Here is a 25,983-nt window from a genome sequence, read left to right as displayed (position 1 = left end):
GTGTGGACATCATGCAGTCCTGGAAGCCATGTGCTGGAAGGGGCACTCTGGTGAGGGAGTGTGCAGGTCAGATTTTGGAGCCTCACAAAGGCTCCTCAGAAGAGATGTTATTGGAGATGAGTCTCTCGTTTATTTGTTCATCACTCATTTACCCATTCATTCAGCCATCAAACGTTGGTTAGGCGCTGACCCTGTCAGACCCTGCGCTAGGTGGGTGAGATTTCAGGATGTCAATTCTGGCCTTTGGGGAAGGTATTCCAGGCGGAGAGACTAGAATAAGCTGCCTGAGGAGAAGGAAAGGGTTTCAGTGGCAACAGGAGACTGAGCTAAGCCTGGAGCTGAAGGTGGCTGGCTTTTCCTGCAGCCCCTCTCCCGGGCAGTGCATCGGCCTGGGGCTTTAGCAGAGCCCAGGTGGTGGGCTGATCAGGCTCAGGGAGGGCTGATGGGCCAGAGAAAGTGGAGGGAATCAGGGTGTGATGGCAGAAGAGCTAGGTGGCTATTCAATTCGGGAGGCAAAGGGGGAGACCGTTGGTGCGGGAGAAAGATACAATGTGACCTGCTGGCATGTGCCAGGAAGATTGAAAGGAACCCAGGGGCCAGTTTCCCTTGCCAGGTCTCAGCCCGTTATGTGGACCACTTTGGCCCCTGTTCAGCCATTCATTCACCAGTCTATTAACAAATACTTTTGACCGCCTATTGTATGCCCAGGGCTGTGTGCCGGGGAGGCTGAGGATGCCCTGGGTGCTTGTGAGGGAGTTGGAGCTCCCCTGGTTTCTCGGTGACATTCTGCTCTCTCAGGCTGCGAGCAAGCTCCCTGACTTTGGGGCCCTGGCCCCTCTGTCCTAGTTTGTCACAGGACTGCATACACACACAAGAGCCTCAGAACTCAGGGAGAAGCAGTCCCCTGCTCTCTGTGACCCCTGAGAGGCCGGGCCTTGCAGACAGCTTGCAGGCTGCAGCCCTGAATGCATGTGATGGGGCGGCTGCTGCAGGGAAGGGGGGCCTCAGGGTGGCTGAGCCATCCTCAGCAGCTCTAATTTCTGTTATTTAATGCCATCATCTCCCTGCCATTCTCCCTCTTAAAGTGTCAGATGTCTGCTTCTACCAAGACAAGAAAATGGCTTTCAAGGGAGAGGAAAATAGCTTCCCTCCTGGGGGGTCAGCAATCACAACCCTGACGACAGGGTCAGGAAACTGGTAGGGAACAGATAATGCAGCGAGCACCTTTCTGGAACCGGGACTTAGAGGCTCCACACTGGGGCTGGGGCAGCATGCCTGTGGCCAGCTCCCTGGGGAAGTGCATGTGGCCTAGAGCCACAGGGACCCTCGAAACCATCCTCCCTCCCCTCTGTGCAGATGGAGAAAATGGAGCCCTAGAGGGAAGGACTTCACCCAGCTCTCCTTGGCTGTCAACTGAGGAGGAGGAGAAAGACATCTGAAAGTGGGGGTAGGGTGAGATGGTGAGAAGAGACCATGATCCAGAAGGTTGGAGAAAGGAGACTGCATTCATTGCATGCAGTTCAGGGCCAGGAATGGATTTCTGGGCTTCGGACGTAAAGGGGTAGACTCAAGGTCACCTCCTCCAGGAGGCCTGTTCTGCATGGATTTTGTTCCTTCCAGACTATCTTCGGTCCTGTATGCCTCAGGCATGTGAATCAATGAATCTATTCCATTTACAACTGTATTGTGAGCTCGTAAGTTGTTCAATTTGTGTGTCAGGGTTTTTTTCTTTTTAATGTTTATTTATTGTTTTGAGAGACGGAGAGTGCAAGCAGGGGAGGAGCAGAGAGAGAGAGAGAGAGAGAGAGAGAGAGAGAGAGAATATCCCAAGCAGGCTCCGCACTGCCAGTGCAGAGCCTGATGCCAGACTCGAACTCATGCATGACTTGAGCCGAAATCAAGAGTCGATGCTTAACCAACTGAGCCACCCAGGTGTCCTGTGTGTCAGTTTTTAGACCAGAACTGATCATGTTCGTGGGACTCAAGTGTGGCGTCGTGGGCAGAGGGCAAGGGGGTTAGGAATGCAATGATAATGACTAGGCAGCAGGAGACAGGCCTCTGAGTGAGCTTCAGTGACTGACTTTGACTCTGACCCATTGTGTTCCACAGCCATGGCCCACAGGATACATAGCCCTAAAATGACACACCAGTGCTGGTCACAGCATGTCCCGAATCCCAGAGACTCCACGGGAACAATCAATCCCCCCACAGTAACATTACGCCGACAACGAACACCTTCCCTTCTCCAAGTCTCAGGTTTCCTCCTGTGTGTGTGTGCTGGGGGGTGGAGGTTGATGGTGATGAAGGGCAGATCCCCCATGGATGTTTCCAGCAGGTACAGTCAGACTGTACCAGGATGGAGATCACTCCGTCGGCCCCTGACCCACGGATGGGGGACTGGGGTGCACAGTCAGAGGCTACAGAGGGAAGTTTCCCGTGCATGGGAGGGAGCCAGCTCCAGGTTTCCTGCCACCAGCTGCATGGGTGTTTAGTGGCTTCCTTTCTGGGCAGAGCTCCACCAGACCATCCTGTCCCCTGACGTTACCTCCTTATCTTCTTGGCAGGTTTAAGGCCACATGGCTGTGCTACCCCAACACCCCCCAGCTCTCCTTCCCCCAGAGTAAGAGGGAGCTTATCTGACTAGAATGAGGGTGGCCTGTCCAGTGCTGGGCAGAAAACATCCCTGGGGTGAGGGGAGCAGCAAGGTGCAGGCCACAGTCTGGCTGCTGGGCTGGCTGGGGTGACTCTGGCTCCATTCTTCCCTGGGGGGGTTGGAGGGCAAGGGGAGGACAACACAGCCTGGAGCCTGGAGCCACAGAGTTCTCAGGGGCCACATTCCTTCCGGCACCTCACTGGACCTCTCTGAGAGATCCTGAAGGTTTCAGGACGAATTCCCACAGGCAGAGCTGTTTAAGAACAAAACCTTGGGCTGGAAATTCCCAGTGATAAAATTTCTGGAAACATGAACTTGAAAATTCCTTGCTTGTAGCTGTGGGAGCCATCATGGGGGCTCCCTCACTCTCTGAGCGAGCGATTAAGCGAGCATCCTCCCACTGGAGCGGGAGCTGGGGGAGGGGAGGGTGTCGGGGCTCCCTCCCCCACTCCAGCCCGGCATTTACCTCTTCCAAACAATCGCAGTTTTGTTTCATGGAAACGATTCCGTTCCCCAGGAGCCTTTTAAATGACGCTTTCAAGGGTCTTTTTTTCTTATTCTTTCCATTTAAAACACTTTTTTTTTTCTTTTTGCCCCGGAGGGAGAAAAAAAAGAAGAAAAAGCTAATAAAGCAATCACCAAATGCTGAGCACCTGGCTCTAAGCCTGTGGCTTCTGATTGTGGCTTTGGCACCCACAGGCTGGGGGCTTTCATTAACAAGAAGTGGAGAGGAACGGAGCTGGCGGTGGCTGGTCCGGGGCATCCCCTCTGCCCTCTGTCCCTAAACTTCTGGCTCCGTCTCTCTCCCTTTGTTCCCTGCCTCCCGGTCCCTCTCCCCCATACCTTTCCCTTGTCCCCCACCCCCATCCCCTCCGGTCCCTTGCCGGCCAGCCGGAGCTCTGGCCCTGTGCTCCGGGCCTTCCGCTTACTGCCTCCGGCCGGTGCACTCCACGTCTTCCCTCTCCTCCCCTTTCACTCTTTTAAATTCATTGTGCCTTTTATTGCTCGCTATTACATACGCTGTTTCTATTGCCCTGGAGACTGGAATGGTTCAAGCGGAGAAAGGCACACAATGTGGATTTCATTAACTTTACTGCCTGTTTCATCTCAGGGTGGGGGTGGGGAGCTGGCCCGGCTGGGGGAGCTGGGCACCTCTGTGCTCATACACCTTCACCACGGTGCCACACCTTTGGTGTCCCTGCCAGCTTGCCTCATCTAGAGAAGCCTCCCCTTCTGCCACTCCCTCCCACTCTCCTGTTGGAGGAGGATGCCCATGGCCCATTTCACAGGTGGGGAAACAGAGGCTCCAGAAGGCAGTGCTTGGGATGCTACTAAGAGGTGGGAGGTGGGAAAGGTGAGAACAGGTTAGACCCTGCCTGCTGGCCCCCTCCCAGGCTACTGTCCCCTAGTCCTTCAGAATAGGGACTATACTGTCGCCCCTCCTCCTCCCTTCCTGAGCTCCAGCAAATACAGATGATTGGAGCAGGTCAGCACCTCCTTGCAAATGAGGCAGTTTTATGGGCTTTAGAAAAACACTCCGATTGTTCCCTCAATTACCCTGAGCAGATTGAATATATTAATCTCTCTCTTAACTCGAGTGAGACTTGGCGGCTGCCCCTCCCCCAGCCACCAGCACCCCTCTGGCAGCGCGGCTGGAGTGACTCCCAGCCCCTGGCCTTCTTGGCCCTAAGCAGGTCAGCCTGGGTCCAGGCAGCACACTTTTGCTGACTGTGCGCGCGCGCGCGCGCACACACACACACACACACACACACACACAGCGGACAGCTGCTTTACATTTCTCTATCAATTTTCATTGATTTCCTCCTTGGCCGCTATTTGGAAGAGCCTTTTCCTCAAGTAAACTTGATCATGGGGATAGTGGGGGTGGGGGTGGGAGGGAGACTGCAGGCAGCTCCCCCTTCTGCTCCTGTGACAACAGCCTCCAGCTTAAACACACTCTGCCTCAGGCAGCTGAGCCCCCGTTAAAAGCTACCTGAGGTTTCCCTTTGTAGCTCGATTTTCTTTTATTTCAGAGGAACAAAGGCACTGTCAAGGCGTTCCAGGAGAGCGCTGTCACCCACGCAGGGAGGGATGCAGACCCATCACGGTGATGGAGGGCTGAGGTTGGCAGGAGAGTCAGGGCTGGCCCGTGCTGGCCCAGAGACAAGGACATGACCAGCCCCCTCAGGAAGAGAAAGGCCGTCAACTAAATGTACCAAATTGCACGGCAGGCCACCTGATGTCCCCTCTTCCTCTTCAGTAGCACTGAAAGATTTTCTCTCAGGGACCTCTGAAAGAGACCTCAGAGGTCCCTGGACATAGCAGATAAGAACCTGAACATGCATAAGTTGGGGGGTCTCATATTTATGTCCTTGCCAAGCCTGTCCCTCAGTCCTGCCCTGCCTGATTTCCAGGTCACCTCTATATGCCTTTGAGGTGCTATCAGGATCAGTGTCTGGAGCTCGGCAGGATGGGGTATACAATAGGTTTGGGATTCAGGCAGCTTACAATGAGAGGCAGGTATACTGGGGTCAGATGGACCTGGGTGCAGATCAGTATCTAGCATTTATTTAGTAGTGATGTGGCCTTGTGCAGATTACATAACTTCCCTCAGCCTCCATTTCCACATCTGTGAAATGGAGGAGAGCAATCCTTGTGTCCTCGACTGCTGGAAAGACACATGAACTAGCTTACGGTTGCCTCTGCCCTGCAGGAGGCGTTGAATAAATGCTTGCTGTTCTAGTAATGAGTTAAGATGTCTGTATTGGGCAAAACTGATAGGTCTGGACCTCAGTTTCTGCATCTAGAAAATAGGGTTGCTTCCTTTTGCCTAGCCAGCCTCCCAGGGGAGGGGTGATGGGAACTTGTGAGCCCCACCCTCTGGGACCCCCAGGTTTTGGAGTGGAGAAGGCTGGCCCAGCCTGGGTGCTAGTCGAGGAAGAAGCTCCATTAGCAGATTGTTGTAACTGAGCATGCCAGATGGCCCTGCTGCCCTTCCCCCCCATCTCCACCTTCCCCCACTCCAGCCAGGGGCTACTGCTGACTCACACCTTCTGGAGTCTGTGTGAGTGAGTGTGAGTGTGTGTGTGTGTGTGTGTGTGTGTGTGTGTGTGTGTGTGAGAGAGAGAGAGAGAGAGAGAGAGAGGGAGGGAGGGAGGGAGAGATGTGTCTGGTGAAGGGGATATGGAGCGGAAGGGGGGTGCCTGCTTCTGATGTCCTTCCAGCCAGCCCAGGGGAGGGAACCATGGTGGCCTTCTCATCTCCAGAAGTTACCTTCACAGTGAAAGAAGGAGGGGGGAGGGGCAGGAGGATCCAGTCATGTGGCGTTTTATGGTTGTCTTCCTTTCTTCTCCTTCACTTATACCCCTGGAAGGTGGATGTGCCCCCAGCAGACACTCCTGAGCACAGCCACCCTCCTGGGTGCGCGGGTACACACAGAGCCACCACATCTCATTCTGGACAGGCAGGGACCCTCCCCATCACAAAGAGAGATTCACACCAACTCACTGATAGACACACGTGGGTCACACACCCTCCCACACGCAGATCTGCACCTCCTTGGGACCCTCCTGGCTTTATCTCTCTGTACAGAACACCCCCCACCCCTGCCCCAGTGCAGCCTCTACCAGAGGGGAAAGAGACTTGGGGACATGGCATGTGTGATGTATGAGGTGAAATTAAAACCCCATGTGAAGCCAATCTGTAAGAACTGATCTTTAATAAAACAGTGGATGGGGGAGGGCGGCAGGGAAGGAACACTGATGGGCATCCAGCCCTGACCTGGGCCTGTCGGGAGTCAACTGAGACATCCCAGCCTGGGCTTGGGCTGGTTCTGCAGAGGTCCTGGGCTCAGGAGCAGCTGAGGCTAACAGGGCCCCACCCCCCTCCCCCAAGAGATGGAGAATGAGTGAGGATATCCCTCCTCCATCTGGATCTGATAGCCTGCCCTGGAGGCCAATGGCCCAACCTCCCTGAGCCCAGGGTAGGGTGTTCATCGGTCCATCCATCCATCTGTCTGGCCATCCATTCCCCCAGCAGTAAACAAGGTCGCTGTATCCCCCAACCTTTGGGGAGCTGTCAGGCTGGGTGGGGAGAGGCAGTAGGAGGAGTTGGAGGACAGTGACTCTCCAAGCTGTCTGCGAGGGCTGCTGGGATCTGGGGAGGAAGTGATGGGCATGACCGGGTGGTCATCAAGGATTCGGTCTGCCATAGGAAAACCAGTTCTGGCGGGAGGCAGAAGACCCTATTTCTCAGTTGCATGAGAGCTGTGTGTGTGTAGCTTGGAGCAAAACACTTGACTTAACTGGGCCTCAAGTTCCTCATCTGTACAATGGGCAGAGCAGTGCCTACTGATGGCAAGGTTGTGAGGTCAGGTGAGGAGGGGGGTGGGAAATTGCTTGGCTCATTAAAACCCACCTCACAGATGTCAGGGGAACATCTGATCCCTGCCTCAAAGAAGGGGTGGGATTCCGGGAGAGATTGAGGATCGTGGTTTTCAAGTGGAGAGGACAGTGTGAGCAAAGGTGTGGAAGCAGGAGTGTGGAGGTGTGTGCGTGGGAACAGCAAGAGGGGAGAAGGGATGAAGTGGGGAGAGCATGTTCATGGGATGGGGAGTTGCAGGGGTGCCAAGGGAATGGAGGGCAGGTACTGGCTCCATGTGCCCCAAACCCTCTGCTATCACCTGTTTTCCCAGGCCTCTCTGAGCCAGGCTTGCAAAGCTGGAAGCTGCAAAGCCCACTGAAGCATCAAATGGATCTTGGGAGGTGGGAAGGTAGCGTTCATAATGTCCATTTTCTGGAGCAGGAAACTGAGCCCCTAGTGGAGGTGGATGGCTTGCCTGAGTCTTCCCATGGAGTCAGTAGCAAAGCCAGGCTGGAACCCAGGGGCCCACCAAGTCTTTTGTCGTTTCAGGTATAGCAACCAGCACAGAGGTGGGAGTGACTTATGGCACTCTGTCGCAGGGAGACCCGTATTTTGGTGAGCTTTCTACATGGTGTGACGGGATCAAGGGGCAGCAATTTGGGGGAACAGTTTTCTTCCCGGCAAGCCAGATCACTGAGGCTTAAGGTGACCCCAACAACGAGTGCTCACTGTGCTGGGTGACTGGGGAGAGAGACTAGGAATGGGGCTGGGGCTGTCAATGGCTCAGAGGCTCCAGGCAACCCCCCTAGCCCACTGGAGTTGGTGGATGACACAGAAAACAGTGTTGCATAAATGATCTCAGGACAGAATCCAGCCCTTTCCCAACCTGAGGGGTGAGAGAAAGTTACAGCCAAGAAGGTGCAGTGGATAAATGTGGACCTTGGACTCAGATCCCTGCTCTGCCCCATACCGGGTGTTCCTGATCAGGTCACTTCTCCGACTCTCTGTTTTCTCTTCTGTGAAATGGCTGGGGGGTGGGGTGGGGGGGGTGGGGAAAGGGGGGCGGGGAGTCATGGTTACTTTGCAGCATGATTGTGAGGATTAAATCATATGCTAGCCTGACTACAATTCGGGAGCCCTTCCTGGAGGAGAGGAGATTCCAAAGACTTCCAGAACAGAGACAGACTGGAAGGCACCAGGGATCCAGGCTTGGAGGCAGGGGCGGGACACACATCCGCAGGCCTTCTGCTGCTGCGGGGAGGTGCCTGATTCTTCCGCACAAGTAATGTGTGTTAAATCCTGCTTCTGTTCCAGGCCTGGCCTCTCAGAGCTCTTGGGGAGATAAGAGACCGCAGCGAGGCCACTGTGGTCCTTGGATGTCAGAGGGGAAGCCACTGGGTCTACTCTGGGGGAAGGGGGAAAGACTTCTACCTTAATCCCTCTGTGCCTCCTTTCTTCCTTTGTAAAATGGGGGATGACAGTGCCCCCCCACACACACACAAGATTGTTGACTTGAATATGCAATGAATTTAAAGAAGATATTAAATACTCTAGCTATTTAATACTATTAAATACTCTAGCTAATCATTAGCTATTATGATCCTTGTGCTGGGTGAATGACAGCTTGCCGGATAGACAGGTTGGAGGGCTACACTCCAGGGGGAAGGAACGTTTAGGCAAAGGCCCAGAAGCTTGAGAGAGCACAGTTTCCTTTGGGAACTTGGGGGAATAAAAGGTGGGGAGCGTGGGGTCAGGTGAGGGGCCGGCCATGGGGACACACCCAGGAGAGAGAGGGCGGAGTCTGCCCCCACCTCTCACCCAGCAGGAAGCCTGCCCTTGAGTCACTGCTGGGCTGGAAGGCGGTGGGGGCCACGTGGAGCTGAGGCCCTCGGGTGGGCATGGGGGAGGGAGGGTGGGGAAATATTATTTTAATCTTCCTCTTAAAGCATAATTGCTTTTTGTCGGCGGGTGTTCCGGGAGCCGCCTCCCCGAGAGATTGCTTTGCAGGCTCCTGTCCGCCAGGAGCCAGGCAGGGCTGGGCCAGCTCCGTGCTGCATTAATACTCCGCAAATGCGATTTCATGGCCTCAAATGAGATTAGGGCCAGAGGCTGTGCTCTCTGGTGGAGATGGTGGGCGGTGTGGGCGAGGGACCCGCGCTGAGTAGGGAATCTGAGAGGGAGGGAATCAGGGATCCCAAGCCCGCTGGCCCTGAATAAGCAGTTTCCTGTAACTGGAGCTCCCCTGACCTGCTGGCTCATCCCAGCTGCAGAGCAGGCCCTGAGGCCCTGTCTGGTGGCGAGGCGGGTGGTGGGTGGCGGCTGGGGTACTCTGGGCTGTCTCCCCCACCCCAGACTCCCCACAAGCCCCTCAGTAAAGGCAAGGGCTGTGATTCCAAGTATAGTCTCTGCAGCCATGTGGCCTGGGTCTGAAGCTTGGCCCTTCTGCACCAGGCTCTGCCTCTGTTTTCTCATCTGTGAAATGGGGACTAGAATAGTACCTATCTCATGCCTATTTGTGACAACTGAGTTCGTGTCTGTAAAACGTATAGATAGGGCCTGCCGCATAGCAAGTGCTTGTTGAGTGTTTGATTTTACTATGAGGTTCACACACCAGCTATTTGTGCCCTAGGAGGGGAGAGAAGGCCACTGAGGGCTTGGACCCTGGAGGAAGGAGGATTATCTGGGGGGCAGTCACCATTATCCTAGGCTGAAGTGGGGGCTTCTGGGGAACTACAGGGAGGAGGAAGACATCTGATGTTAATGTCATCCCTCACCCATTCAGTGAGCACCCACCTGGCACCAACTTTGTGCCAGGCAATAGCCTGGGCCCTGAGGATGGGACCACCAGGCACAGTCCCTGTCCTCAGAGGAGACAGTCCCTCTCCCAGAAAGTAATAGTGGGTCATGTACCTGGGCGCAGAGAGGCCTAGGGGCTGTGGATCTGATACCCCTGGGTGGGGATGGGGGCAGTGGGAGAAGGTTTCCGGGAAGATTTGCTAGAGGTTGTTCCATTTGTGTCTTGAGGACACATCATGAATTATTCAGGCTGGCAGAGGGACGACAACAGTCCAGGCAGATGGAGCAGTGAGTGAATGTGAAGGTCGGGAAGCTGGAGAGATCAGAGCCCATTTCAGGGGGCCACAGGCGTGTTAGTGTGGCTGGAGCGTGGGTGCGAGGCAGGGATCGGTTTCCACGAGGCTGGAGAGACTGGGAGGAGTAGACTGGGAGGCCTTCCGGGGTCTCCTGAGAGAACTCGAATCTCTCCTGAAAGCAGTGGGGCCCTCCTGAAGTGTTTACTGAAACAGAGGAGGGACTTAGTCACATTTGTGGGATTGGAAGAGTCAGGGCGAGGGTTCACCCTATGGCACCCCCAGCCCGAGTGGACCCCGAGTGGACCCCCTCCTTCACTTCGGTGGGTCTGGCTCCTGCGCCCCCACCTGAGGAAAGGGAATGGCAGGTGGCTTCCATTGCTTACCCCTTTATTTAGTTCTTTGTTAATGAGTTATTGATTTTTCAAAAGAAAAATGCCCCAAAGCCACGTTGCATCTTTAGCAAAGTGATTCACCACGTGAAGATAGGCCCTGGGCCGCCCCCAGTGAGAACTCTGGTTACCAAATGCTGAGAAGGCTCCTTCAACAAGGCGGTCAATAAATGTGCCTGCTGAGCCAACAAGAACAGCGCGCCTGTTACAATCACCCCAAGTCCCCTATTGCAAAGTGGGGGCCACAGGGGTTCAGGTGGGCACACGCTGGTGTACACGTGGAGGAAGTGCGGTTCAGTGCCGCCCGCCATGTGCCGGGCCTCTGTTCTCTCACCTGCTCCTCACCAGGCCCCTGCCAGGTAGGCTATCCTCGCTGCTTTACAGAGGAGAAATTGCCGCCCTGACAGGCCAGAGGACTTGCCCAGATGCTTGCTGCGGGGCCCGGCCGAGCCAAGGTTAAGGCCAGGCAGCCTGCGGATTCACCGCCATAATTATAGGAGGTGACCCTCCTGAAGTCTGCCACTCAACAGCCAACAGATGAACACCTGCTGTGTATACCACTCCGGCTGCGGGGACGTGATGTGGTGTTTGGAGAACAGAGACTCTGTAAGAGAACTGCCTCAGTTGACGCCTGTCAAATTCTGGGGGAGGGGCAGGGACTTGACCAGGTGCCACACCCCTGCCTCTGGTTTATCACCTACTGGGGGTGAACTCAGCAGCACAGACACAGGCAGGTGTCACCATGGACAAAGAGGACTGTTCAGAGCAGGGGATGAAGGGAGTCAAGAATGCTTCCTGGATGAACTGTCTTGAGCCAGACCATAAGGACAAATTGAACTTAGGTAGGAAAGCAGGAGACTTTTCTGGCAAGGGGTCTGCCAGGAAGGTGTGGCTGTGCAGAGGGGTCCGGAAGCTGGGCACAGAGTGGGTCTGGGGAAAAGGGAGAACGGGGCTAGAATATCTGGTGGCGGGGGAGGGCATGTGAAGGTTTGAGCACTGGGTGGAGGTGTCCGTATTTCACCCTACAGACATTTTTTGCTTCTCTGGCCCATTTCTGCTGGGGAGAACCTGCCAGGTCCCAGTTTGTTCAGCAAGGAAAAGAACAAGCATTTTTGGAGCACTCAACTGAGTATCAGTGCTAAGAGCAGTACCTCCATTGCCTCATTCAATCCTCAGAGCAACCCTGATTTCCCCTCTGTATAAAAAGGGACACCAGGGGCACCTGGGTGGCTCAGTCAGTTAAGCGTCCGACTTTGGCTCAGGTCATGATCTTGCGGTTTTGTGAGTTCGAGCCCCGCATTGGGCTCTGTGCTGAAAGCTCGGAGCTGGGAGCCTACTTCAGATTCAGTGTCTCCCTCTCTCTCTGCCCCTCCCCTGCTTGTGCTCTGTCTCTCTCTGTCTCTTAAAAATGAATAAATGTAAAAAAAAAAAAATTAAAAAAGGAGGGACACCAAAGCTCAGAGAGGGTCACTATTCTGAACCAAGATCACACAGCTATAAGCTTCACTAAGTTTCCCACACCCTCCATCCTTTGCCTTTCCCAGAAGCCCAGTGCGGTGGACCAGACGAAATACAGAGAAAGTGATGGGGGTGGAGAGTGGAGGGTGGGAGGAATATGGAGGATGTCAAGGGGTGTGGGACAGGACTAAGGGGAAAGGAAGGCCAAGTTTGCAGGCCCTGGGAGACACTCTTCCCTGGACTGGCTGCAGGGATATCTAGGCCTAAAGGGACAATTGGAGCTGGGCCCTGGGACACAGCATGAGGGAGTATGGACAGCTGTGAATCACATGTCTGCACAGACTCTTCCTACTGCACAGTAAGCCCAGTGCAATGCCATAGGAGGAAGCAGGACCTTTCCTTCCCCAAGAGCCAGCCTCAGATCCAGTCCAGTGGCTTGCCCTCCATAGCTGGAGGCTCCCTAAATGGCTGTGTTTAACCCCTGGCCCAGCTTCGGGGCAGGTCCAAGTACTCTCTCCTGGAGGGAGGGGGGGAGGGTTACCTATTAGCTGTGAGATCACTCATTACCTGCTTCTGCTCACACTGGAATCTGAGTCATCAAAGCTTGGGGCTGACCTCTAGGCATTTGGGGAGCAGGCTCATTTCCCTTGGCTGGGGGAGGCAGAGTACCCCTTACCAGGGATGGGCAATGAGGCAAGAGGAGGAACTGGGGAGGCAGAGGGAAAGGTGAGGTTCATGGTGTTGTTAAGTAGGAAAGCCACATGCAGTCCCAGGCTGATGGCATTCTCATTGGCCAGGAAGAAGCAGTTCTGGGGGTAGGGCTAGTGTGGCACAAGAGTGTCACAGGGGTCCTTGGCCCAGGGAGCCGGCCAGCCCACAAATGAGGTGGTAGGAAGGCCCTTCTGGTGGCTGCTGAGTGTGCAGGGCTCGCTAGCACTCCGGAGCCAGACCGCCTGGAACCAGTGCATTTATCTTCTTCCCAGGCAGGAAGGCCAAAGGCTAGGGCTCCAGGGGTACAAAGCTCAGATGGCTGGTAGGGCAGCTGGGTGAGAGCCCAGAGCCCACATGCAGGGGGGTGAGGGGCCACAGTGAAGCAGGGAAGGGACTGGGGTAAAAATTTGAGGAGATGTGATGGCAGGAACACTCTCAAGCCCTGAGAACCAGTGCTCACTGGTTTCCTTAAACTTTGCTCCCAAAGTGTCCTGCTGGCCTCTCTCAAGCCCTGCTGCAGAAGGCTGAACTGGGCCGTGAATGGCTCACGTAGGCACTGAGGCAGCACTGGTCCCCCCCGCCCCTATCTGCTGCTGCAGCCTCGGAGACTAACAGGAAGGAGGAGGCACAGTAAGGTGGCTGGGGAACCATCCCTGAGACCCTCTCCACCTGTGCGCCTGCCTGGTGGGGATGAGATGGGCCCAGGAGGCAGGGGCCCCACCTTCAGCAGACCTGGGAGGGAGAAAACTGGCTGTGGGACTCCCAGCTTCCATCCCCGGCCATCTGGGTGACCTTGGCTGGTCTTTCCAATTCTGATTGTAGGTGAGGCCTCAGTTTTTGAGGCCTCAGTTTTTGTCTCTAAATTGGGGACAGCTGCATCCTTCCTGCCTCTCTCTAGACTAGGGGTGGAGGGGTAAGGAGGAGGCCTCCAGAAAGCCATAAGCTCCTGCCTCTTGTTGCCAGGATGGGCCTGCTTTGGTCCCCAGACCCAGGAAAATGGGAAGAACCCTCAATATGGGCTCTAAAACAGCTGGCAGAAGAAAGAGGCAGGCCGCAGGAGTTTTCCAGACACCTCTCAACCCCACCCAGTACCCCAGATCTCACCTTTGCCGGACCAGGGTTCTGACCATGTTTCGGGGCCCGGTTCCCATCTAGCCTCCCTGGGGAGCAGACCTCACCCCAGGCCAAGGGCCAGTCACTCCTCATTCTGCCATCTCACTGCCCGGAAAAGGACTTCGAACCGCGTCTGGCACAGGGTAAGTGCTCAGTAAAAAGAATTGTTACCTTTGTAATAATTTCTTGTGGAGCTCAGAATTGGATTTGTCGGCCGTCGTTAGCTATTTATAGTTTATTTTCAACAATATAATGAACACCCATTAGCTGACCGCCCAATCTAAGAGACGTTACAATAACATATCTACTTATTCCCCATTCTCTCTGTCACCTTCCGGCCCAGCCGCCAAGAAGGAACCATTTTCTTGAACTTTGTGTTTATTATTATTTTTTATTTTTTTATTGAAAAAAAATTTTTTTTAACATTTATTCATTTTTTGAGAGACAGAGAGAGAGAGCACAAGCAGGGGAGGGGCAGAGAGAGAGGGAGACACAGAATCTGAAACAGGCTCCAGGCTCTGAGCTGTCAGCACAGAGCCCGATGCAGGGCTTGAACTCATGAAACGCGAGATCATGACCTGAGCCGAAGTCGGCCACTCAACCGACTGAGCCACCCAGGCGCCCCATGTTTATTATTATTAAACAAACGAAAGACTACAGGCACCCAAAGAGGCAGGATGGCTGTAGATTCATTAACAGAAATAGCTGTTTTTACCAACCAAGTTGCAACTTCCTGTGGGTAGCATCTGGGTCTCCACAGTGGGGCTGGGCATACAGAGCCATTGGTGAATCGGGTTGATAGACTGTTTGGGGTCTCAAAAGCAGGGAGGGTGAGGACTGGATGCCAGAGAGCAGGCAGGACCCACCTCCAAAAATAGGGAGAAGGGCTTCTGCTCCCCCGCCCCACTATACCTGGATTATACCCATGTGGCTTCTGCTCTGCCCTATGACGTCACACAGTGTTGCCCAGGTGACCCAGCTGGGTGGACAAGCTCACAGCTTTTCCAGGTCTTGGCAGAGAAAGGGCCACCCACCCCTGTCTTTACCTTCCTGGGGGTACAAAGAGCAGATTGTTTCCGTTGCTGACCCCTACCCAGCTGGTCACAGCCCAGAGCCCTGAGAACACCTCCACTCCAAGAATGTCTCACTTCTGAGAAAGTTCTAGGCTGCCTCCCACCTCGCCATCTCCAACCCCCCACTGTTTCCCCCCCATCTAGCTCCCAGAGCCAGCGTATGCCCCCCCAACCCGAGACAACACTGACGCTCTATACTGTTTGCCAAGCCCCAAGACTCCACGGTGCCCAGGCCAGCTGGGCAGGGCCAGTGCCTGGTCAGCCACCAATATCAGGTACTGGTCCCCAAGATTGTTAAACAAGGCCAAACACTCCTGCCCCCAAGAGGATGGGACGGAAAAAGAAAAAGGTGAGGGCTAGGGGCAGGGGTCATTCATCTGTATGAGCTCATCTCTCCTTCAAAGTCCCTTGTTTTATTTGCTCCTAAATCATGACAAAAGCTTCACAGCCGTGAAATGGAGAGCGAGGTGGTCTCTCGGTGTTCTTCCAAGTTAGGCATGCTATACTCTGGGGCCACGTGGGATCTGAATTCGGTGTGCTTGCAGGTGTTATCAGCTCCTGGTACCCTTACCTGGTTGTTTCTGTCTTGTATCCCCATGACCCAGAGAAAAATGTGGCTTGAATGGGTGTAGTACCCCTGCCCCCGCATAGCCTGGAAAGGAGTTTTTGCTGTGTTGTCACAAAGGCGCAGAGACCCTACTGAGATGGCTCAACCATCCCCCTCCTGGATCTTCTAGGAGATTCCCACACTGATGTCCTGGGACCACCAATGCTCCACCTCCACCATCCACCACCCTTCCAGCCCTGGCCCAGACCCCTGCCCCAGGCCGCAGATGCTCCACCTCCTAGAAAGAAGGGCTTCTTGTTGGTTTTGATCACTGCTGTATCCCCAGAATTCAGAACAGTGCCTGACACATAGTAGGTGCTTAATAAATATCTGTGACAGAACAGCAAGACCTTGCCAGGAGGGGACTAAAATCTCTGAGTGGTGAAATGCAGACAGTTCAATATGAGGCCTCCCTTGTCTCCTGCTAACTGGCAAGGCTGAGCCTATGTCCTCGACTGTGCCAAGTACCGACTGGGGTGGCAGAATGAGCTAAGACCAAAGGCACCAGGTACTTGCTAACTCGGGAACACCCTCTCTTGCTGTTAGACTCAAACCAAATAGCTACAGGTGCCCCACTGTGGCTTCTACTTTATTACCCTTGACTTTGGTGTCTGGGGTTCCTGGTGTTCTCTACCCACAGCTGGCTCCTCCCCTTGACTCTACCCTTTAAGCTACTTTCTTGAATGTCACACACTCAGGACCAGGCACCAGGCTGGCCTGACCTAGAGGCCTTAAGCTGCCAGCTGGTCCTGAAGCTCATTCCCACCCGCCCACCCAAGCTGGGTTTGGGGATCCAAGGAGCATTCGTAGGAGCCCTGAGAAGGAAATGGATTTGTTTGATTTATTTTTTTAAATGCTTATTTAAAAAGAGAGTGTGTGGGGCGCCTGGGTGGCGCAGTCGGTTAAGCGTCCGACTTCAGCCAGGTCACGATCTCGCGGTCCGTGAGTTCGAGCCCCGCGTCAGGCTCTGGGCTGATGGCTCGGAGCCTGGAGCCTGTTTCCAATTCTGTGTCTCCCTCTCTCTCTGCCCCTCCCCCGTTCATGCTCTGTCTCTCTCTGTCCCAAAAGTAAATAAAAAACGTTGAAAAAAAAATTAAAAAAAAAAAAATAAAAAGAGAGTGTGTGAGAGAGAGAGTGTGTGCAAGCGGGGGAGGGGCAGTGAGAGAGGGAGAGAGAATCCCGAGCAGGCTCCGCACTGTCAGCGCAGAGCCCGACTTGGGATTTGAACTCATGAACCATGAGATCATGACCTGAACTGAAACCAAAGCGAGACGCTTAACCAACTGAGCCACCCAGGTGCCCCGGATTTGTTTTGTTTAATTCATAATTTTGTGGAACATTTTTTTTTAACGTTTATTTATTTTTGAGACAGACAGAGACAGAGCATGAATGGGGAAGGGGCAGAGAGAGAGGGAGACACAGAATGGGAAGCAGGCTCCAGGCTCTGAGCCATCAGCCCAGAGCCCGACGCGGGGCTCGAACTCACGGACCGTGAGATCGTGACCTGAGCTGAAGTCGGATGCTTAACCGACTGAGCCACCCAGGCGCCCCTTGTGGAACATTTTTAACGACTGGGTAGAATCTCCTATAAGAATGTTCATATTGTGTGCATATAGTATTACATATTCCTATTTCCTCTTTTGTGAAGCTTCTATTCATGTCTTTTTTATCATGGTGATGCTTCCAGATCTCTGTGTATTGGGGATATTCATCCCTTTATATATATTGCAGATATTTTCTCCTATTTGTTTTTTCTCTGGACTGTGGTGAATTGGAGGCTATTATAGAAGTTGGTATGGATTGTTAATGTAATCCGAGCGATCAAGCTTTTCTTTATGATTTCTGATGTTTGCGGCATCTTCGAAAGAGTCTTTCCTTGTCCGAACGCCACAACTCCCATGGCTAGTACTTACTAACAAGTACTGGCTACTTGGGTCATGAGCCCGAGGGCGTATACGCTGTGGCCCAGAGAAAACTCAGCATGTCCAGAAAACACTAACAGGGCAGAGCAGAGACCTCACAAGGTGGAGACACAGACCCCATCCCACTTCCCACTCTGCCCGCTAGCAAAGCCGAGGGCCCAGACACAAGGGCTTTGGTCTCCCTGAGCCTGATTCCCCACCTAGGAGAGGGCCCTCCAGTGGCCATTGTAACTCCCAAGGAAGTTTAGATGCTGGAACTAGAAGGAACATGAAGGGCCATTTTTTAACTCAAAGCCCTTAAGATTCAGCTGGGGAACCTGAATCCGGGTGAGGGGGGACTTTGGTCCTGATGCAGACACAGCTCCGAGGGAAGCCTGCAGATTGTCCTTCCAGAGGTAGGAAGGAAGGAAGGGGAAGGCTGAGAGGTTGGCCCACAGTCCCTGCTCCAGGCCTCCCTGGCCCTGGGCCCAGCCTGCCCAGCGGCACATGCCTGCGGCCCTCACCAGGAGGCGCCAGCCTGGCAGCTGGCCTCATGCCCAGAAGTGAAGCACGAGCAGTTTTTGTCCAGCCTCCTGGAAGCTGTATTTCCCAGAAGGCTGTCCCACAAGGGGAGGCATAGAGGCAGTAGGGGACAGAGAGAGGACACAACTCATGGGCCTGGTCTGCAGAATCACTGGTTGGGCTGTGGGGCTACCGTGATGCTGGGTCCTCACTTCTGGGGGCCATAGGAGGCTGGGGACAGGCCCGGTACCCCCACAGAAACAAGGGGGAGGGGGCCACCATCTTGGGCTTCTCCTGGGCATCAGGGTGATGGAGAGACACGTTAGTCACCTCTCCTGACCTCACTGCAGAAACTTAGGCCTTCCACAGGGAAGATTACAAAACCATTCCAGATATCCCCACTGACCAGGTGGGAAAAGTAAGACCCCACTGGGAGCTAGGGCAGACCTGGACTGAAACCTACATTTCTGGACACTCCAGGTCGCTGGTCTTGCTCCCCTGGCACTAAACCAGCACTAAAGCCTGATGGAGAGTGGAGTGGGTTACGGGGGGCACACAGTGAAGGTGGGACATTGGGAAGGCAGTATCTCTGACCTATGAGGGGAGAGGTGACACTGAGCCTGTTTCCCCGCTCCCCGTCCCCTTCCTTCTGGTAGGGGTTCTTTCTGCACATTGACCTCCCTCCCCTCCTCCTATCATGGCCTGGCAGGGGAGAGGGGGATAGGGGGAAGGATAACTCTCAACACCTCTGCAGATGGTGATAGGCCCCCCCTGGGTCCTGCGGAGGGGGCCTTCCTCAGGCAGAAGGAGGGGTCTCTCTGTAGAGCTGGCACTTCTGGGGCTGGGGGTTTCTCACCTCCTAATTAGTCATCTTGTTAGTCAAGGACCACAGATTGTACCAAGAAGGCCTTTGTGATAACATCAGATCTGTAGGAAGTGAGGGAACAAGCCACAGGGATGGACATACAGGGGAAGAGGGACCCACCCAGACAAAGGCTTGAAGGTGGGAGCCAGCCTGGGATGTGCAAGAAACCACCCAGAGGCCAGCGGGGCTGGAGCCAGTGGGCAAGACGCCCAGGGGCATGAGGCGAGGTCGGTTTCCTGGGCCAGAGTGTGTAGGTCCTGACAGGCCAGCGAAGCTCTGAAGGAAACAGGGAGCCACTGTTTCGAGCAGTGACTGGTCTGGTTGAAATCTGTAAAGGATCACTCTGGCTGCTCTGTGAGATGGGCAGGGTGGAGGGAGTGCCAGAAAGGAAACAGTCAGGCATGCAGAAGGGGTCAGATTCTGGACATGGTTTCATGAGTTTTTGTTTTTTTTTTTAATGTTTATTTTTGAGAGAGAGAGTGCACGCGAGTGGAGGAGGGGCAGAGAGAGAGGGAGGCGAGGATCCTAAGCAGGCTCCGAGCTGTCAGCGCAGAGCCAGATGTGGGGCTCGAACTCATGAACCCTGAGATCATGACCTGAGCCGAAGCTGGACACTTAACAGACTGAGCCACCCAGGGGCCCCCTAGACATGGTTTGAAGGCAGGGCTGGCAGGCCATGCTGTCAGGGCTCATGTAATGTTCACCCCGCCACTGTCATCAGAACGGAATGACGTTAAGAGGCGTCAAAGTCCTCAGGCCCTTCCCCTTCCCTCTGCCCAGAGGCTTCTGAGAGCCAGGAGCCACTGCGCCCAGAACCCCCAGGCTCAAGGTGGGAGCAGACAATGTGTGGGGAACTGGGGCCCTCACACAGGAAGCAGGGCAGCTTCCAAACAGGCTGGTCCAAGCCCACATTGTCCCATTGGGGAAACTGACTCTCAGCATGACGGGGCTTCGGGTCCATGGTGTTGAGGAGCAGAGCTGGTTTAAACCCAGCTCTGCTGACGCTCAGTGCTCATCAGGACTGAGCCAGGAGATCCCCCTACCAGGGCCTGCCCCCTGTCAGGGTCTGACAGACTGAACTTGCTATTTTTTTTTAATGTTTTTTTTGAGAGAGAGAGAGAGAGAACACAAACAGAGGAGGGGCAGAGAGGAAGCGACACAGAATCTGAAGCAGGCTCCAGGCTCTGAGCTGTCAGCACAGAGCCTGACGCAGGGCTCGAGCTCACCACTGTGAGATCATCACCTGAGCCAAAGTCGGACACCCAACCGACTGAGCCACCCAGGTGCCTCATGCAAACTTTCTAGATAAAAGGTCCCAACCCTTCAGGTCCTCCTCTTCCCAGCAGCCTTTCCTGATTTCCCAGCCGCTGCTTCTGTCTCCTCTCAGCAGCTCTCACTGAATACCATGGTCCTTCAGGCCCTGAGTCACAAGCTGGTGAGCTGGTGAGCTCCCACATGTGTGTCTGCTTGGGGCAGCCAGCCTAGGGGGCGCCATGTGCAGGCAGGTGCCACTCCTTCCTTGTCTGCAGGGTTCTCTGGGGAGAAGAAAGAGGGGCATCTGGGACAGACACGTTCGTCCCTTTTCATTAATGCCTTGGGTGACTCCATGGATGTGGATGAACTTTGTAAACTGTAAGGGGCTGTGCACAGGAAGGACCTAAGGTGACAGATGGACTGGGCTGAGGTTACAGGAGAGACCGAGGGAGAAGGCCAGCTGCAGGTGGGATTTAGGAATTAGAGGCAAGGGCACCCACAAAAGCAAAGGTTTTAGCAGTGAGACTGGACTTGAGAGATGAAGCCCTGTCTCCCTCCACAGGAAGCGATCACGGACTGGGGCAGACGTGGGGTGTGGGACAGAGGTAGGGAGAAGATGGGGTCAAAGGCAAGTGCCCTATAGTTCCAAACCAGGTGGGGGTGGGTGGATGACAAAGGGAAAGGCACTTGGTGGGGAGGGGATCGGTGAGGGACTGGAGTTCTAAGGAGGCAGTAAGGGCAGGGGACCACCGGCAAGAGGCCACTCAGCCCTGGCTCTCTCCACAGGTCACTGAGAGCCCAGAGGAGCCCCTGAACACCTCACAGAGTGTGGAATCTGTCACCAGCCACCTGTCTCCCCCTAATAAGGAGACCATCATGGTCACTATCCATGGGGCCACCAACCTACCCACCTGCAAGGATGGCTCTGAGCCGTGGCCATACGTGGTAGTGTAAGTGGTGCCGGGAGTAGGGGCAGGGGCTGGTGCCGGGCTGTGAGCAGAAATCAGTGGATGGATATTTGGAATGTGAGCAACCAAAGGTTGGGGGAGGGGACCGTGATACCCAGAGGGGAAAGCCAAGTGTGAATCACACAGGGGCTGGAGGCTCTGTACATGTGAGGCCTGACATCTTCCCTGCTGCGTGGGAAGCTGTTCACCAGGACTGGGGAAGGAAGGAAGAGCCACTCCTTGATCCCACAGCCAGCTGGGCAGGGCTTGGCCACAGTTTGACCTCAGGGAGGCAGGGCCCCTGGATACAGAAGCCTGGGCTGGGCTCGGAGTGGGGTGGCGGTCAAAGGAAGAAGGCCTGAGCCTGCCTCTCCGGGACTCTGGGTGTCCCATCCCCCCACGCCCTATTCTGGGGTAGGTCCTCACAGCCGTCTTCCTCCTTGCCCCCCCCCCCCCACTTCTCAGGTCATTTCTATCTTAGGGACTTCCCTAGTTCTGGTCCTTTAATGCACCCCACGTCCCCCGTCAGCCAGCTGCAATCAGGCTGCACGCTTCTCCCAGCCTGGTGGCCGAGTGAGGCCTGCCACGCCATCTGCTGCCCACGCTGTGGGCCTCACTTCTCCCAGGAGGGCATCAGGGGGTGACAGGGTGTCCATCCGGCCAACCTTCTGTACGGAGGTCGGACATCCGTTCAATCTTGGTTGTGAAGCACTGCACAGTAACCCCTCCGCCAAGCTTGTCATCCCTGAGCCCCTGTGTAAAGAGTGGGAGCCACGAGGGCTTCCCCACAAGCTACTCTACACCTCCCCTCCTCTACTAATTCCAGTTCAGTGCCTGCCTCAGGCTTTTGCCCACATGTCCTTTGGGGGAGTGTCTGCCCCAGCCCTCACCCAACACCTGCTGAAATCCCACCTTCAAAGCCTTATTCTTGACTGCCTCCTCCTCCAGGCAGCCACCAGAGTTGAGCTCTCCTCTCTGGAGCTGCACAGCAATGGCAACTCTGATCTGACACACTTCACATAAATACAGTTATGGGCTGTTCTTCTGTTCCCCAAACTGGGGCTCCAGAGGACACATCCCAGGTCTTCCATTTCCCCCACAATGCGCCCAGCCTGGGCCTGAGCGACGACTTAGGGATCAAGGAGCCACGGAGACAGCCAGCCAGTAGCTATGACAACAACCCCCGCACCTCCACACAGTTGAAAGGAGGGTAGATGGTGTGCTGGAGACCAACAGGTGGGACACTTGGCTTGTCTCAAAAGGCCCATTTCCACCCACCCACCCAGCTCCTCGGCCCTCCCCTCCCCCAACTCCATTTCCGCCCTGAGGAGGGACAGGTGGCAGAGAGTGGGCTTGGCAGGGAGCTCGCCTTCTCCCCTCAGCTATTTCCATAAACCAATTATCGCCGATCATCTCGGGAGATTGAGGCCCTGCCTATCACCAAGCCAGCCTGGGCGGCGGGGCGGGGAGCGGGGCGCCGCGTTGCTCTGCGGCGGGCACCGCGACCCTCGCCTTCACCCGGTTGCCATGGGAACGCGCGGCGGGAGCCCAGCCGGCCGGAGCCTGGGTGAGGGGTGTGGGGGCGGCGGGGAGAGCGCATGGCTGCACCCATCTCCACCCAGGGAGGGGGCAGGGAGCAGAGCCCGGCCGAGCCTGCGGCCCCGCGTCCCGGGGCGTTCCAGGGCTCCTGGCGGCTGAGCCGCCACCAGCCCCGGGGGTGCTAATGAGATGCAAATGACAGCAGAAGGGAGGGCTTCTGAGAAGGAAGGCCCAGCTGTCAGGAACCTGAAAGAGGCTTTCACAGCGAGCCCCCAGCCCCAGGCAGGAACCCCAAAGGGACGACCCAGACCCTCAGAAGCCAGAAGCCCTGGGAAGAATCTGATGTGCCCTGGATGTCTGATTCCACGTACGCCATTAACAAAGCAGACCACAGGCATGAGAAGCCAGTCCCCCGAAGCGTTCCTTCCTCTCACGATGAATATTGCAATGCTTAAAGTATATAGGGTATATATTTAATATATATTAATAATATTGATCTTCCATAGTCTTTCAAAACACTTTTTCTCATCATTCTCATGCCTGTGTTTCTGGTGCCCTCGGCTTGGTCTCCTGGCTGAGCCTCCTGCTCTCTGCCATCCCTAGGGGTCTCACCTCTGGGGCTTCCTGTCCCTGCCTAGTTCCGCCCTCTCTCTGGGTCTGTTGCATCCCCAGCAGGCCGACCTGCGGGGACAATGGTGGAGTAGGAGTTAAAGCACAGGCCTAAGAGTACCCCGGAGTCATTTACTCATTCAGCCCATGAGTGGGGAGCTGAAGAGAACTCAGTTCTAATGATGGGGACTCCCTAGCTGGGGGCTTGGTCACTTCACTCCTGTGCAGGCTCCAGCCTCAAGCCAATCTAATATAATAGAGCACACCTCTCGCCGTGATTGACCCAGATCAAGAAGTCCACATGGCTCATCTTGTGGTTCCAACTCTTTCCATCTGAGCCATTGACCTGCTTCCAGTCTGACCCCTCTACTCCTCTGAAATAGCTTTCTCTAAAATGACGGCTGTGCTTGACCCCATTACGTCCGCTGGGCATCTCATCTTTCCAGATGCTGGCCTGTCCCAGGTTTCAACCCTTGGTCGCTCCTCTTCCTCTGTACTGTCTGCATAACATCCTCATCCTGCTGCCAGTAGTCATATTCCTCCCCCCACCCCAACATCCCCCCCCCCCCCCCACTCCATCCCCGAGTCCTGTAAATGTGTCTCTTGTATCTGAAATCTGGCTGCTTCTCTCTGCCGGCTCGCCCCACCTTAAGCTTCTGCACTTTTCTTAGCACATCTGATCTTACCCATCTTCAAACCCCAAAGGTTCTCACTGCTCCCAGGGTAAAGAGGATTCTAGACCCAGCAAGGTTGGATCCTTGCGGCCCCCTCCAGATCCCCAGCAGCGTGACTCCCATCTCCCTTTCTTCGCTCCAGCTGTACCACGTGTCTATCTCTCAGTTCTCTGAGCAGACCCTGTTTCCTCCCTCCCTAGGCCTTTCAGGATCCCTCCCCCAGAAAATTCTCCCTTCCCCTCCCCTCTTTGGATCCCAGCTAAATCACCTCCTCCAGGAGGTCCCCCCTGACCTCCCAGACCAGGCCAAAGTTTCCTACATTCCACGCCTCCCTGGGACTTTTTACTTCTGCAGTGTCACAGCTGGTCTCACAAGTTTGATGTGCTTTCATGGGATTCCTGGCTTACTCTTCCTCGAACCTACCCCCATACTGGCCCTCTAGTTCAACAAGTGACCACCAGGTCTGTATTGCTCCCCATTCTATCCCTACTATTTAACACAGCACCCGGAGCATAGGAGGCTGTCAATAACTGTTGAATGAATCCGGCCCCATTTCTAGCTTGCTCTGTGACTTTGGGAAGGTTCCTTGTCCTCTCATTGCTCAAATGCCTCTCCTAGGAAGCTGCCTCAGAGGGCTGCAGGGATGGGGAGCCAGTAGGAGATGCTGACAGATGTAAAGTATGACACAGAGTAAAGGTTACCCCCAGTGCCCACGGTGGGCATGGAAGATCTGTCAGAAGAAAGCGGTGGGGCAGTGGAGAAAAGCGAGAATGGGATCAGGAAACCCCAGAATCTGGCTCACTGCCCCTGACAGGGTAGTCCCTGTCCCTCTCTGAGTCTTAGTCTTCCCGTGGCCAGGATGTCCATTCTGGTCTCTGTGCTGTTTCAAGGCTTGCCAAGCTGATTCGTGCTCTGGCCTGGGAAATAGTGTCCGTTCTTAAGAGACGACAAGAGCCCCAGCTGTACATGCAAGACAGATTCCAAGTCCAGGTCTGCTGGGCCAGTGCCCGGGCCCCAGGTCTCCCCTGACCGATCCGAGCCTGAGCAGTGCCCAACACCTGCCTCCTGGCCTGGCACAGAGAGACCTGCCAGTCAGAGCCCAGCAGGGACCAGGAAGACAGTGGCCCTGACAGGTGGGGTGGGTGCCCTCACAGGCAGGGTCTGGGGAAGGGGCCAGCCAGGAGACATCCTGTGGGGTTCTAACCCTCGGCCAAAGGATTGGTGGCTGGGTTGCCAGTTGGCAGTGGCTGCTCTGACCGCCTGCTGCCCAGAGCTAAGGAACAGGGCTGGAGCCAGGACCGGGAGGGGAAGGGCTGCTTCCTCTGTGCACGTGGGGGAAGGCTTGGCCGGAGCCACAGTGGGCGGGGCAGACCACAGGTCAGAGCCAGTGAGTCATATTTGGAGGATCTTTGGTTTTCTTGGGTGAGCCTGAGAGCCCTGACCCTGGTCCCAGACTGAGACTGACCTTGGTCATACGCTGAGCCCTGACTCCGGTCATAGACTGAGCCCTAATCACACACTGGGCCCCTACCCTGGCCACAGACGGAGCTCTGACCCTAGTGACTAATTGGAGAAAGTACTGAAAGTAGGACAATTGTGTAAGGTCCTGGTAGGAGAAGGTTAAAGGTCATATTTACCAAGTGCCTACCATGTACTTGGCAAATATGCTAGGAATACATGTGTTTGTCCATGTGTGTGTACGTGTGTGTGTGGTATATATGTGCTTCCCATAATTTAATCATCACTTAGTCCTTTGAGCTAGGTAAAATATTATCTCCATTTTGCAGATGAGGTCACTAAGGGCTCAGCATATTGCTGTGAGGTGGCCAGAGTCACAGAACTATAGTGCATACCCAAGCCAGGATCCAGGATTCCAAAATCTAAAAGCTTTTTCAACCTCACTCCCTGACTTGATCCTCATGCAGTGGCTGCCCCTCTCAGAAGGGGTGTTGGCCTCAGGGTCCTAACCCAGACTTCCAGAGAAGATCCAGTGAGCAGTCTGAAGACCCTTCCTGGGATCCGGATTGCCCACACTTTCCCCCCGCCTGGCTGTGAGCCTTGGCCAAAGGCTCCAGAGGGCAGGGATTTGGGTAGAGTGGGTGGAGGCCTGGCATGACTCATAGGTGACCCGTGAGCTTGTCTCAGCAGCCAGAGGGATGGGCTCAGCAAAAATAACAAAAATACACACAGTGACAGTGAGCATGGGACAGCGCC

At 55.0% G+C, this 25,983-nt stretch overlaps 1 protein-coding gene across 8 annotated transcripts in view; it reads left to right on the top strand.

The window, feature by feature from the left end:
- Positions 1-25,983, top strand: part of CCDC33 (coiled-coil domain containing 33) — a 109,705-nt gene that overhangs the window by 3,115 nt on the left and 80,607 nt on the right. For 6 of the 8 annotated variants that reach the window (XM_058737075.1, XM_058737073.1, XM_058737071.1 and 3 more), the window contains exons 1-2: positions 14,759-15,200; positions 20,787-20,950. In XM_058737075.1, coding sequence (XP_058593058.1) covers positions 15,180-15,200; positions 20,787-20,950 — 185 coding nt within the window. In that variant the 5' untranslated portion in view covers positions 14,759-15,179. Of the gene's footprint in view, positions 1-1,457; positions 1,461-14,758; positions 15,201-20,786; positions 20,951-25,983 lie in introns of those variants that run through there. The other 2 variants (XM_058737076.1, XM_058737072.1) reach the window with 2 other exon arrangements.

This window comes from Neofelis nebulosa, chromosome 7 (assembly GCF_028018385.1).
Source record: "Neofelis nebulosa isolate mNeoNeb1 chromosome 7, mNeoNeb1.pri, whole genome shotgun sequence".
NCBI classification, from domain to species: Eukaryota; Metazoa; Chordata; class Mammalia; order Carnivora; family Felidae; genus Neofelis; species Neofelis nebulosa.
The sequence above is the reverse complement of the archived record's forward strand: the minus strand, read 5'-3'. Positions and strand labels throughout refer to the sequence as shown.